Source organism: Notechis scutatus, chromosome Z, assembly GCF_049901735.1.
Source record: "Notechis scutatus isolate UNSWTSFEM ecotype Mainland chromosome Z, rNotScu1.2, whole genome shotgun sequence".
Classification (NCBI taxonomy): Eukaryota; Metazoa; Chordata; class Lepidosauria; order Squamata; family Elapidae; genus Notechis; species Notechis scutatus.
In genome coordinates, this window is record NC_142025.1 from 38,320,716 (window position 1) to 38,335,101 (window position 14,386).

A 14,386-nucleotide genomic window follows, 5' to 3' on the forward strand; every position below is an offset into this window, starting at 1 on the left:
CAATGAACTAATCATAGACTCTCATATTTCTAAACTGTATGTTTTATTTTTTTAATCTATTATGAGAATAAGACAATGAATAGAAATGTTTCCAAGTAATTATGCCTAATATTTGGGGAAACAAAGAATAAGAAAACAAAGTAGTACAACTACAGGCATAAAAGTATAATAGAATTTATGTCTCATACAACAATTAGTAACATAAAACTGCTTGTGCTTTTACCTGTCTTCTAGCTGTAAGCAATCAGAAGACAAAAACAGAAAATGTGTAGCTATGACTCTTCTTTTTGACTAAAATGTTTAGAAAAGATTATATACTTTAGTGTACCAAATCATACTTTCATAGTACTTTAACAGAAATCATGATGCATTTGTGTGCGTTCATGATGTCTCTATTCTGATAAATTTTACTTTTTAATATCTTGCCCTATTTTAATTTTATGTCTTTTGGAAATGTGCTAGAGCAATCAATATGAGTTATCTTATGGGTAAATAGAAACTTAGAACTATTTTTTAGAAACTATTTTTATAAGAGTGGTTGGAATCCTTTTGGGTAAAGCTGAGAAAACTGATTAGTTTGCTTGGATTTTGATAAATGTGTTTGGAGTTATATTCCTCTTGAATAATATAGTTATCCGATGTGCAGGAGGATTGGTTTTTGGGGATGTTTTTAAGTTAACTTACTGTCTAGTCCCTCAATATTTGAACAACATGTTATTCTAATACTATTTATGTCAAATACATTTAAAAAATAATATATTTTATGATCATTGTACTGTCTTCACCAAGTACATTAGTGGTCATACTCAACAAAGAACTATTATTAGCCTAATCCTAATTTTTGTAGGTAAAATTTACAGCCATGTGTTTATATAAAACATCTTGAACTCCAAATTGTCTTCAGATTTATTCTTCCAAAAATTCAGATGTAGATTCTTTTCAGACATTTGTAGATTAATTATTTTTTGCGATGTAGTCTTTTTATGATGTATTTGAATCATTCCTTTTCTATTTTGTGCTAAGTTGTGCACTATGTTAGGAAAATAGTTATTTTTATATAAATATATACAACAATAACAGGTATGAAATAAAGGTGTGTTATCATCTATAATTACTTAATATGTATAGAAGAATGATACAGGAACTGCTTACTTTTCAACAATTTGGTTGCATATTCAGAATCCTTTACAGGAATGTTTTTAATTAGTGTGTGTGTTTTCACAGTTTTAATCTTGTAGCTGAAACTGTTTTTCTCCAACAAACTCTATCCCCTTTAGGAGTTTCACTTCCTGAGGTGCGTAATGTAAAAGTGTTCACAGATGCAGATGAAAGTTGTTTGGATGTTGATGCATTTTGGAACTTTAAAATCTTTATTTATGGTTCAGATCAGCTTCAGTCAGATTACTTGCTTTATGTATGCCAACATACATTCATGATAAGAAAAGATTGAAAATGGCCCCAAGAACATTTTTTGGTGATTCTGCATTTCACTACATGAGAAAAAAAGTTAAGTAAATTAGCAATTCTTTCTTTCTTTCTTTCTTTCTTTCTTTCTTTCTTTCTTTCTTTCTTTCTTTCTTTCTTTCTTTCTTTCTTTCTTTCTTTCTTTCTTTCTTTCTTTCTTTCTTTCTTCCTTCCTTCCTTCCTTCCTTCCTTCCTTCCTTCCTTCCTTCCTTCCTTCCTTCCTTCCTTCCTTCCTTCCTTTTTCCTTCCTTCCTCCCTTCCTTCCTCCCTCCCTTCCTCTCTCTTTCCCTCCCCCTCTCTCTCTTTCTCCTCCTCTTCATTGCTATACCTGAATACAGCCATTTCGCTTAAATAGGCTCAGGAAAAGCTATATGGGATTTAGATATCCTTTTTAACATTTTGCTGCCATATATTTCACTTTGAAAAGATTTGTTTCATTCTGCCTAACAGTTGAATAGACTTCTATACCAGGAAAAAAAAAAAAGCTAGCTACTGTTGAATCTCAACAGTATTAGAGGTTGAAGTGAAAGATAATAAAATGTTTTCAGGATATAAATTCATAAATTCATGTTCATGTTATGCTCCAGTAATGAAAAATAGATAATAGGTTTGATAGTTATGGAAGGCTTTTGAAGGCAAACAAAGTCCATAAGAGACTTATTTTAAAAATGTATGACAATCTATAGAATAATTAGAAAGGGTTAGTCCTCCAAGATTAAATCAGCAAGGATAGAACTCAAGAATTCAGTATTCCCTTGGGAATAAACAATACTTCTAAAAGTAGATGGAAGAACACAACAACTTAAGTTTCTAGCCATCAAAATATGCATTAGCTTTTCTATGTTATATTGATTAACTTTCACCCAGCAGTAGATGAATCCATGAGACAAAATGATTACAGATGCATCAATCATTTTGTACAACCTAATAAAATAGTCATAACTAGAACATATATGCCACTCAGAAAATAAATGTCTGCATTTTTGCAAGTGTCATTTATTTTCAATAAATGTCAACTTCACATCCATTTAATATAAGTATATTGTACTATTATCCTGAGATTTTGTTTAGTTTTTGCAAAAAATGCCAGATGTATTGTGAACTTCTGATTTGAAGATTTTTGAAAGCATTGTAATTGGATCCTGCAAACTTTTTCTTTGGATGCATTTGTTCTAATCTTTTTAAAATGTCTTTTCAGTTAAAACTCAAAGCGAATCAAATTCTGCGTAGGTATAGAAATAAATAAGTTATTGGCAAATAATTTGAAGCTAATTTAAAAATGTTGAAATAATTTAAAGTAGCAATAATCTTAAAGAGGTAGTACTTGGACTATATTAAGATTGAATTAGTATAATTCAATTATTTATGTAATAAACAGAGTTTTTTTGTTATACGTTTTTCTTTTGGTGATATTGTGAGAAGTAAGAATTATTCCTGTAAAAGACAGAGCAATGGTAACACCATATTTAGCCCTTATTTAATGTAAGAAGCTCTAATGAGATGTTAAGTAAGAGATTGTGTAAGAAGTTCTCTGTATTACAATAACAAGACTATAACTGTTTTGTACACTCTGGTCAAGACAGATAGTTGGTATGCCTAGATGACTGGCAGATCATAGAAAGATAATTTGCAGGTCAAGTTGTTTAGTTGTCATATTAAATTAATAAGAGGTTGGAGATTACTGGAAATGAATAAACAGATGGGATGGAGTTTCTGGGAAGGGAACTGGATCCACCCAGAAAAGCAGCCAATAGAATTGAGGGGCAGTGATCAAGGCCGGAGGATTGAAACAGTATTTAAACACCATGTATTCCTATGGAAAGATTTCATTTGTGCTCAGCTTATATGAGCACGGAGGTCTCTTTTGCAAAAATTCATTAATAATGCTCTTTATTATTGTTCAGCTGTCTCCTGGTAATTTCAAAGGGTTAATACCACAGATACATAATATGTTTATTATGCTATAGGTCTTTGCTTGCATTTGTATAATCAGACCTTGGGAATAAAGAGCTTTTGAACAATTTATTTGGAGATAGAACAATTTCTTTATGCAGATTTCTATTTTCTTTTTGAAATAACAGAATAGAATTCCTAAGTATCATCAAACCAATTCAGATATTGCCATAATTCTTGACCATGTTGAGAATTCTGAAAATTTTATATCCTAATCTTATGAAGATGTCAAACTGAAGAAAGAAAACCTGGATAGTAACAACTGCAGTGTCATCAATTCTTTCATTTTTTTGTATAACTAAATATAACTATCTATGAATTACCTGCATAACTTTCTCCAATATTCTTTGAGGTACTTCTATAGTAAAAATAACCAATTCAGTCACACTTTTATAATTTCTGATATTAATAATCAGGTTCCAAATGGATTTTCACTTTAATAATAAGAAAAAAAATATGTTTTACTATGTAGAGTATTATGAAATAAGATCTTGAAATACACATCTTTTTGAAATCAATAAGCAGATAGTTTCAGTGAATGTCTTTCTGCATTATTTGGCATAAATAAAAGCTGTGCTGTATTAGCATACTCCAAACACTCGCAAACTGATTGGTCCAGACGGACAGCGACCTGATTGGTCGAAGCCCCGGCCGTGCTTGGAGCGCTAAGACTCTACCGCGATTGGCTGTGCCGATCGCGGGAGATTCAAAGTGCTGCCATTGGCCACCGAGCCGCGAGCCAGCCCTATATGAAGGGCTGCCGCGGCTTGTATTCTTCAGACTGTTCCTATTCCCAATAAAGAGCTGAACTCACTAGAATGGTCTCGCGCCTCCTTCGAACTGATCCACTTCCAATCTAACACTGGCGACGAGGATGGGATCGTGAGACAAAGAGACCACCCAGCACGTGGCGAGGCGGCACACAGCAGCAAGCAGCATGGCCGGCATCAACTCACCACCCGCACCCTTCAATCCCGCTACCGAGGACTGGGAATCCTACACCGATAGGTTCCAGATGTTCCTCGAGAGTAGCAATCTCAAAGATGCCAACGGCCAAAAGAAACGGGCCGTATTCCTCACACACTGTGGACCGGTGGTGTTTAAAATGGCCAAGGCCTTGGCCAAGTGGAGGACATCAAGACCATGGAGTGGGGCGACCTCGAGCCCCTGCTACGAAGCCACTACGCCCCCATCGTGCCCATCCTCATCCGGCGGCACGATTTCTACAGGCGGGACCAGCGCGAGGGCGAGGGGCTCGGGTGACTTCATAGCGGCCCTACGAGATTTGGGTGGCCTGTGCGAGTTCGCCGACTTGGACGAGGCCCTGCGAGACCGCGTCATCCTGGGACTCCGAGACCCCATTCTCCAGAGCCGCATCATGGCAAAGGGCGACATCTCCCTCGCCGATGCACTCACAGAAGTAGCCGCGGCTGAAGCGGCCAAGAAATCAGCGGCCCGGATGCGGCAATCAAGCATCGCGCCACGAGCAGCGACCGGCGAGACGACACCGAACCCCGAAAGGCGACCCGAGATCGACCACCGGGACACAACCACGCACCACGGCGACATTGACTCCTTCTCAGAAACCGAGGACGAGGAGGAGGAAATTCACCGCCTGCAAGCAGCACGATGGCGACGGGAACCCCGAGGGCGTAAGTCGAGGTTCCAGTGCGCCGGCTGTGGAGGCGATCACCCCCGTTCAGACTGCCGGTTCCTCGATGCCGTTTGTCAGCAGTGTGAAAAGCGGGGGCACATCGCCAAGGTGTGCAGAAATAAAAAACACTACAGCCCGCGGCGACGAGATGGCAGCCCACAGAGGCAGGAGAACAACCCCACCAGATACCGAGACCGCCAGACGGAGAGCCGCTGGAGCCAAGAGGGTCGGAACAGGCGGCTCAACAAGGCAAGACCAAGAGAGGAAACACACCAGACCGTCGTCGTCGGCCATTCCTCCACAAGCGACGCCAGAAAGGTATACGTGACGTTGGGGATAGAAGACCAGCCATGCGATATGGAGGTGGACTCCGGGTCCTTCCTCTCCATGGTCTCATGGCACACCATCAAGCATCTGGTTCCCTCCATCCGCCGCAAGAAATTAGAAGACCAAACACTAACCCTCAAGGACTACCAGGGAAACCGAATCCCTGTAGTTGGCAGAGGCCATTTTAAAGTCACCTTCTAGAACCACACCGAAGTGCTACCCCTGACCATTGTCGACCAGGATCGGCCGAGCCTGTTGCGATTACAGTGGTTCGCACCCCTAGGCATTGAAGTAACCGGAATCCACCGCACCACAGAGTCGGACTGGGAAGCGGCGCTCGTGGAGGATTTCCGGGAAGTTTTCGATGACAGCCTAGGCAAGTACCGGGGGTCCGCTATCTCTTTTAATATAGACCCGAGCATCGCACCAATCCGCCTCAAGCCCAGACGAGTGCCATTTGCACTCAAGCCCAAGATCGATGAACAGATAGATAAGCTCATCGCGCAAGGGGTACTGGAGCCAATCGATCATGCCAGGTGGGAAACCCCCATAGTCACCCCCATCAAGCCAGATGGGTCCGTGAGAATTTGTGGGGACTATAAGGCCACCCTAAACCACGCGCTTCAGGAAAGCGCATACCCCATCCCAGTACTGCAGCACCTTCTGCACTCGCTGGGGGGAGGCCGGATCTTTGCAAAACTCGACCTGGCACAAGCCTATCAGCAACTGCCGGTCGATGCCGAAACCGCTGAAGCCCAGACCATCGTAACGCACCGGGGGGCTTTCCGTTGCAACCGGCTCCAGTTCGGAGTCAGCGTGGCACCCGGGGTCTTCCAAAGCCTCATGGAAAGACTCCTCCAGGGCATAGAGGGGGTGGTGCCCTACTTTGATGACGTCTTGGTGGCCGCGAAAAATGAAAAGCAACTAGAAGCCCGGCTGAGGGAGGTACTGAAGAAATTCAGAGACTCGGGACTCAAAGTCAAGAAAGGGAAGTGCCAGCTACGGGCTGAGAGAGTCGAGTTCCTAGGGTACCTCCTAGACAAACAAGGGATCCACCCCACAGAAAAGAAACTGAGAGCCATAAGGGAAGCACCACGACCCAAAAACAAAACGGAACTGCAGGCTTTCTTGGGACTGTTAAACTTTTTCAATGTCTTCCTACCTCAAAAGGCGACCGTGGTGGAACCGTTGCATAGGCTGTTAGATAAAACAGCCACCTGGACCTGGGGAGCACGGGAGGAGAGCGCCTTCAACAACACAAAGAACCTGCTAACATCTGACGCGGTACTAATCCAGTACAGCGAGACCCTGCCATTAACGGTAACATGCGACGCATCGCCTTTTGGGATCGGCGCCATCCTCAGCCACCAGCTACCAGACGGGAGGGAAGCACCCATTGCCTTCTCATCAAGGACACTTTCAAAGCCGGAGCGGAACTACAGCCAGCTCGACAAAGAGGCCCTAGCAGTCGTCGCAGGCGTCAAGAAATTCCACAAATACCTTTACGGTAGGACTTTTACAATCATCACGGACCACAAGCCGCTGCTAGGGATCCAGCAGGAAATAAGGCCACACCGAACATTCTACCACCAAGAATGACAAGGTGGTCTGAATTCCTGTCAGCATACAATTACCAGCTGGTTCACCAACCCGGAAAGGACATCGCCCACGCAGACGCCCTGAGCTGCTCACCCCTGCCCGATCTAGAAGACGACCCGGCACCCATGACGAAGGTACTGCAAATAGAGACAATACCCAACCCACTAGTGACCGCGCCAGACATTGCCAGAGAAACAAATAAAGACAAGCGGCTGGCGCGAGTCCTAAGCTGGGTTGGAAAAGGGTGGCCGGAAGGGGACAAGGACGAACTATTCAGACCCTTCAGAAACAGACAAACTGAACTCTTTACCAAGAAGGGCTGTATACTTTGGGGGGACAGAGTGGTAATTCCGGAAACATTGCAAGAAAGGGTATTGGGAATGCTGCATGAGGGTCACCCAGGGATGGTTAAGATGAAAAGCCTGGCCAGAAGCTATGCATGGTGGCCAGGCATGGATAAACAAATCGAAACCTGGGTAGCCAAATGCAGACAATGCCAAGAATCCAGACCCAGTCCTCCCGCCGCCCCCAATACATGAGTGGGAAACACCAAGAGGACCGTGGTCTCGGATTCACATAGACTTCGCGGGGCCAACCAAGGGGCACATGTACCTCATCACAGTAGATGCTTACTCCAACTGGCTGGAGGTAAGCACCATGAAATCAACCACAACGGAGGCGGTAATAAGGAAACTGGGCAAACTCTTTGCCACACACGGCCTGCCAGATATAATAGTGTCGGACAACGGGCCCCAGTTCACCGCACTAGCGTTTGAACAATTTCTGGCAGGCCAGGGCATACGCCATGTGTTAACCACGCCGGCAAATCCGGCAGCGAACGGACGGGCGGAACGCATGGTCCAATACACAAAAAAGCCATCCAGAAAATAGAAGCAACCAACATACAAGACAAAATCAATAAAATGCTCCTCATTCAACACATCACACCTAGCGCAACCACAAATAGAAGCCCGGCAGAACTAATGATGGGCAGAAAACTACGGTCAACGCTAGATAGAATGCACCCCACGTACACCCCTGACAAACCCCCGGGCTCTTCCAGCAAACACAGAGAATTCAACATAGGGGACACAGTATACGCAAAAAACCTATTAGGGGAACCACTCTGGATACCAGCAACGATCACCCAAATAACCGGCCCCGTATCATACCGACTAGAAACAAGCGACGGGAAAAACTGGAAACGGCACATTAACCAACTGAGGTCCAGAATAGTCAACAACCATACAACCGAGCAAGAAACTAGAAGGGGGGGGGAACGGCAAGCGTTAAAGAAAGAGGGACACCCCTAGCGCAAGCTGAACAGCCCCCACCCAGAACAAATAACCCGCAAATAAACCAGTCCTACTCACCAGTAAACGCAGAACCAACAGAACAGGCAACCCCGAATCGTCCGGGAAGGAGCAGCCAGGCCAGTTCAACCAGCCCGGAAAAATCCGGCGGGAACAACAGAGGCGGCAGCTCAACCAGCCCAGGTAGACCGGGAGGGAGCTACCAAGAAAGGCCCAGCCCGACCTTCCAGGCGGTTCCATCCCTGGGAACCGGAGCGACAGAGAAGGCCTCCGAACCGGTCGACAACCAAACAAGAACTGAGCCGCGCAGGTCAACTAGACAGGTACAAAGCCCCGCCTACCTGCACGACTACGTCACGATGCACCGACAAACGAAACCAAGAGGGGAGGGGTGTGCTGTATTAGCATACTCCAAACCCTCGCAAACTGATTGGTCCAGACGGACAGCGACCTGATTGGTCGAAGCCCGGCCGTGATTGGAGCGCTAAGACTCTACCGGATTGGCTGTGCCGATCGCGGGAGATTCAAAGCGCTGCCATTGGCCGCCGAGCCGCGAGCCAGCCCTATATGAAGGGCTGCTGCGGCTTGTATTCTTCAGACTGTTCCTATTCCCAATAAAGAGCTGAACTCACTAGAATGGTCTCGCGTCTCCTTCGAACCGATCCACTTCCGATCTAACAAAAGCAAAGGAAGAAGTTTAGTTGAAACATAGCAGGCCTGACAAAGAGTTGGTCTGAAGACATGTTACTTGTACCATTTTTCTATCTCTGATGTTCTTCCTGACCTAACAGTGAACAATCTTGTGACAGGAAGAACCCATTGATTATTTGAGGGCCTTTTGTGTGGAGAGATGTCTACCTGACAAACATAGGCATCACCTCACTTTATATGGATTTTTTAATAACTTCACATTATAGGAGAACTTTGGATTGAATGTAAACAGGATCTTTTCTACAAAACTGCTTTGGATGTGATAGGAAAAGGATCTGTGATCTTCATGTGACAATAGGACCAATGTGAAAATATTGAACATTGTGTATCCTGAAAGCTGCTCTGCTACATTTTAAAGTAATTAACTGAAGAAAAAACAATAAACTATAGAGTAGTATATTTTGCTTTTTGATAATTCTTATCCTTTAAATTTAGAAAAAAAAAAGACTAATCACTGAAACAAAGAATCAAAAACTTACTTCTATGTATATTTTTTCCCATTCAATTTTGTCTGATTCTTGGATACTATATGGATAAAGTCCCCACAGTTTTCTTGGCAAGCTTTTTTTCAGAAGCAGTTACCATTGGCTTGTTTCTAGGGCTGAGAGAAAGTGACTGGTCCAAGATCATCCTACTGGCTTTGTGCCCAAGGCATGACTAAAACTCTTTTAGTCATGTTCCAGTTTCTAACCTGATGCCTTAACCACTACACCAAATTGGCTGGGCCTAGGAAGAAGGAAATGGCAGGTTTCTGAAAAAAACTTATCAAAAAAATTGCAAGACTTGTGGCTATGTTTACAGATATCATATTTCTGTTAGAATATATTTAGACCTAAGATATAGCTATTTCACATAAATAAATTCTAACAGAACTGTTCCATGCATTTTTATTGACTTTGGGTTTTCTCTTGACAAAGCATGAGATTCTGTAATCTCTTTGGATCAGTTTGAGACTACCATTCCTGCATTCAGACTCAGAACAGCACAAAAAGGTTGATATGTAATACCAATATATCAGCTGGGAGATATACTGCTTCAACACCACACACTATAGCAGCAGAAGAAATATTGCTATTACTTACCTGACAAAAGCAATTTGTTTTCTTTATGTCTTCTTGTACCAATTTAAAAGCTGTAAATGGTTCACAATTACCACTTCTGTTTGAACAGAGCATCTTATTTTCAATGGGAACAGCTCCATTATAGTTTAGGTCACTGGTGGAGAACTTTTTCGGCACTGAGCACTAAAACAGGACTGCACATGTGTGCGCCAGAAACCGGAATCTCAGCTTCCTGGTGTGCATCCGGTTTCTAACATGCACACATGAGCAAAGACCAGCTGCCCAGCATGTGCATGCATGCCAAGGAGCTGCTCTTCCAGTTTCCAGCAGTCCCCCATGCATGAAGACTAGCTTGCTGGTGCACACATGCATGCTGGAACCCAGAATAGCAACAGGAGATGGCTGGCGAGATGGCTCTGCATGCCACTTCCAGCACACATGCCATAGGTTCACCATCAGAGGTCTAGATCTTCCTGATTGTGAAGGTTCAGTTGTAATAGAGCAGGGGTGTTAAACTCAAAGCTCCGGCCCGTGGGGTGCTTAAATCAAGCCAGTGGAGCCAACCTGGAAATAGCAAAGGACTGGCCCATGGTGGCAAAGGGGCTACAAGAGGTCCATCCATGTCTCATTTTCACTCTGCCGGTCAAAATGGGGATCAGGTGGATGGCTGTGGCTACACCTATGCCCCATTTTGGCCAGCAAAGTGCTGCAGGGGGTGTTTATTCCATCTCCCCCCTCCCGGCAGTCCGTGGAGGAGAACTACAATGCTGATCTGGCCCTTGAAGAAATCCAGTTTGACACACCTGTAATAGAGAAAAGGACCTTCACCAGGATATAAGCAGGAAATCTGACTATTCTGGGGTCCATTACTGCAATAAGTAATGAAAATATATTATAAATCTTGAGTAGCTATGACATGAATTGCTTTGATTTGGTGTTAATTATTCTTGTGCTCAGTTGCTGCCTGATAAATTTCAGCCAGCCAAATGGAACTCAGACTTCAAATATAAGCCTTCAATATGAAGTATTAAGATCAATTGAAGTGTATTGGCCAAGGTGTTGGACTAGGAACAAGGAAATCCAGAACCCTTCTCAGGAACAGAAGCTGTCTCCATCTCAACCCTATCTATCTACTAAATTACTGATCAGGCATGATTGATGACAGATCATTACTTTCAGTAGAAGCTCCATCCTGCAGTGGATTGATTTAAGCTAAAACTAATAATATATAAGGTCTTGAATTTATGAATAGATCATTTTCAAATGTTGATTCTTATTCTGGTAATGCTAAAGGAGGAAACTCAGTGTATTTTTTATGTGTCACTATGAGTCTGGTTCTAATGCCGCACTCTTGCTTCTGCACAACAAGACCATTGTACTGAGTTTTTTGAGATTGATTTAACTTCAAATAATAATTAAGTTTAGTGGTAGTATTGTTAATAATCACTTGGCTTTCAGATCATGATTTGGTAGTAATTCAGCGGTAGATTTACCTGCAGTACACCATTCTATGATATTATTATTATTATTCTATGATATTATTATTATTAGTTGACACTTTCTAACCACAAAAATACTAATATTTATGTTATTTTCATGTAATGCTTTTGTGTTTCATAGACTTATTTTGAACTACTTTGGACTTTATAATCATTACAAATTATAGATATTTCAATAAAACATTAAAATGAAGCACACAATTTTTTCTATTGATTCATATTGTGCAGTTGTGTTGAGAATAAGAGGGACTTTAATCCACATTTTTTCCAGTTTGATACATTTTACTCAAAACATGATAAAATACAGCCAATGCCAGTTATTACCATTGATATTATTATTTGTTCAAGTTTAGTTGCCAAGATGGCAAACAAATCCCAATTACCTCAGTTTGCAAATAGAATATCATTTTTTTTAAAGCAACTGCTAATTTTTCTAGAGAGGCTAAAAATAAAAACCTGTTAGTATTTTTTACATGCTTTTAGTTTAACTTCTCAATTATTTCAAATTTTACACACACACACAATTGTGCTATGTGATATTGAAATGAGATTATATTGCAATAAATCCTTTTGAGGTCTTCAGATTGTAAAACAATTGTGATCTTCAGTGTACAACGGAGTAGACGTTCTCTAATTAATCTTATTTAAGAAGCATGATCATGGCCTCATATGGTATCACCAATTTCACACCATTGCATTAGTTCTTATTGTGGAAAAAAATCATCTATCTATTATCTAACTGCTATTATGTCTAGATATATAAATAGATGTATGTGAATTTGGACTTCATTTAATTTGATTGCAATCACTGAACTCATTATCACTTGAACAGTGGTTGAATGCATTATTGTTGAATGAGATTTTTCTATTTCTATCACAGTAACATATTTAATATATTAATCTATTATTTCTGATCTCCTTTTTAGGAACCCCAAGGAACAATGAAAAAAGAAAGAAGTACCTGTCAACAAACAAACAAAGTAGTTGACCGAAGCAAGATACAGAGAGCAAACTCACTCACTATTGATGGTCAAGGACTTCAGGTATGATTTGCCACTGTCATTTTTAAGCATTTGTATAGTTACTATTAAAATGTTTTCTGTAGTTACAGATTCAAAGTTAAGCTTGATCACAGGTTGGATTACAGATAAAAGCATGGTACACTGAGCATATCACATTGAATAGTAAACATTTATCTTAACTTACTAAAACACTTTCCCGAGTTTGTACATAAAAGGATAACTGTATGATTCTGCATATATGACTCTTTTATTGAAAACACTGATGGTATGTTTAATAATATAATTAGTAAGGTAATAGCTAGCTTTTGTACCTATAATATTTTTGCCATATGTCTAATTATAATATAATTTATAAATCACATTATTCTATTGTACTTAAAGGAACAAAATAATCTCCAGGTGTCTCCATGGATCTTTTGTTAGAATGAAAGCAATATAGACTGCTAACAAAGAGAACATTTTTATAATAGTTTACAAATGGTACACAGTGAAATAGATCTGGCAGATTCTACAGTTCTTTTTCTAGGAATGCCATCTGCACAGGACTTTCATGCTGGCTTTTCAAAATTGGTAGAACATCTTGCTTTCAAACTTATTAATTAATTAATTACTTCTAATAAGGTAAATTATTTAATGGATGTCATTCACAGCTGTATTGGCATGTGCATTCTGATCAATTAATTTGTTCCAGTTGCTGTCTTGGATGTTGAATATTTGGTAAAATAGGGCCTCAAGTAAGATATGAGTCACATTAGAATATAAATTATGTCCTGCTGAGTTATACCAAATAAATTTAGCTTAGGTCAAAGTCTATTATTCTATGTCATACGGAATAAACGGGTGGATTCAGGAAGCTTGCAGGCATGGACAGCAAGGTCAAGTCCTCAGTTCTTGGTTAATCTTTATTATGGCCTTAAGGAAACATACCTAATAAGGAAACATACCTAATATACAATGAATATGTATACCAGATGTACAGAGAAACACATACACCTAAAATCTTTAGATATAAATAAATATATACAGTATAAAACGCAAAACTAACAAAGCAGCAATAATAAAATACAGGTAGTCCTTGATTTATGAACAAAATTGAGCTCAAAATTTATGTTGCTAAGTAAGACATTTGTTAAGTGAGTTTTTCCCCATTTCACAACTTTTCTTGCCACAGTTAAGTAAATCATTGCAGTTGTTAAATTAGTAACTTGGTTGTTAAATGAATCTGGCTTCCCCATTGACTTTGTTTTCCAGAAGGTTGCAAAAGGGGATCACATGACCCCCAAGACATTGCAACCATAATAAATATCAATCAGTTGTCAAGCATCTGAATTTTGATCTCTTGATATGGGGATGTTGCAACAGTTGTTAAGTGTGAAAAACAGTTATAACCCTGCATGGTCACTAAATGAACTGTTATAAGTTGAGGGCTACTTTTAATACAAATAATGTTGATTGCCAATATTAGTGTAAGGCATCCAGAAAGTATCCATAATATCAATCACTCCGAGACATTTCTCTCCAATTGATTTATTTAGAAACAGATCTGGCATGTCAAAGGCACTTTCCCAAGTGAAATTATTTTCGCTTGTTACACAGAATCCACCTTGTCTCCTCCCTTTTCTCCTCCCACTTCTACACTTCATAAATCACATACAGAATAATCGAACTTTTCAACTCCTCCAACTCTCTTTAAAAAAATGTGGCAGCTGAATTTTAAAGCTGACAATTAGTATTCTTCTATCTAAAAGGATGAATAAAAGAGAGGCACTTAGAGCAATCTGGG

The 14,386-nt window shown here is 40.8% G+C and overlaps 1 protein-coding gene across 3 annotated transcripts in view; it reads left to right on the top strand.

The window, feature by feature from the left end:
- DGKB (diacylglycerol kinase beta) overlaps positions 1–14,386 on the top strand; it is a 306,279-nt gene that overhangs the window by 67,396 nt on the left and 224,497 nt on the right. For all 3 annotated transcript variants that reach the window (XM_026677800.2, XM_026677801.2, XM_087946837.1), the window contains one exon: positions 12,508–12,624. In XM_026677800.2, coding sequence (XP_026533585.1) covers positions 12,508–12,624 — 117 coding nt within the window. The remainder of the gene's footprint in view (positions 1–12,507; positions 12,625–14,386) is intronic.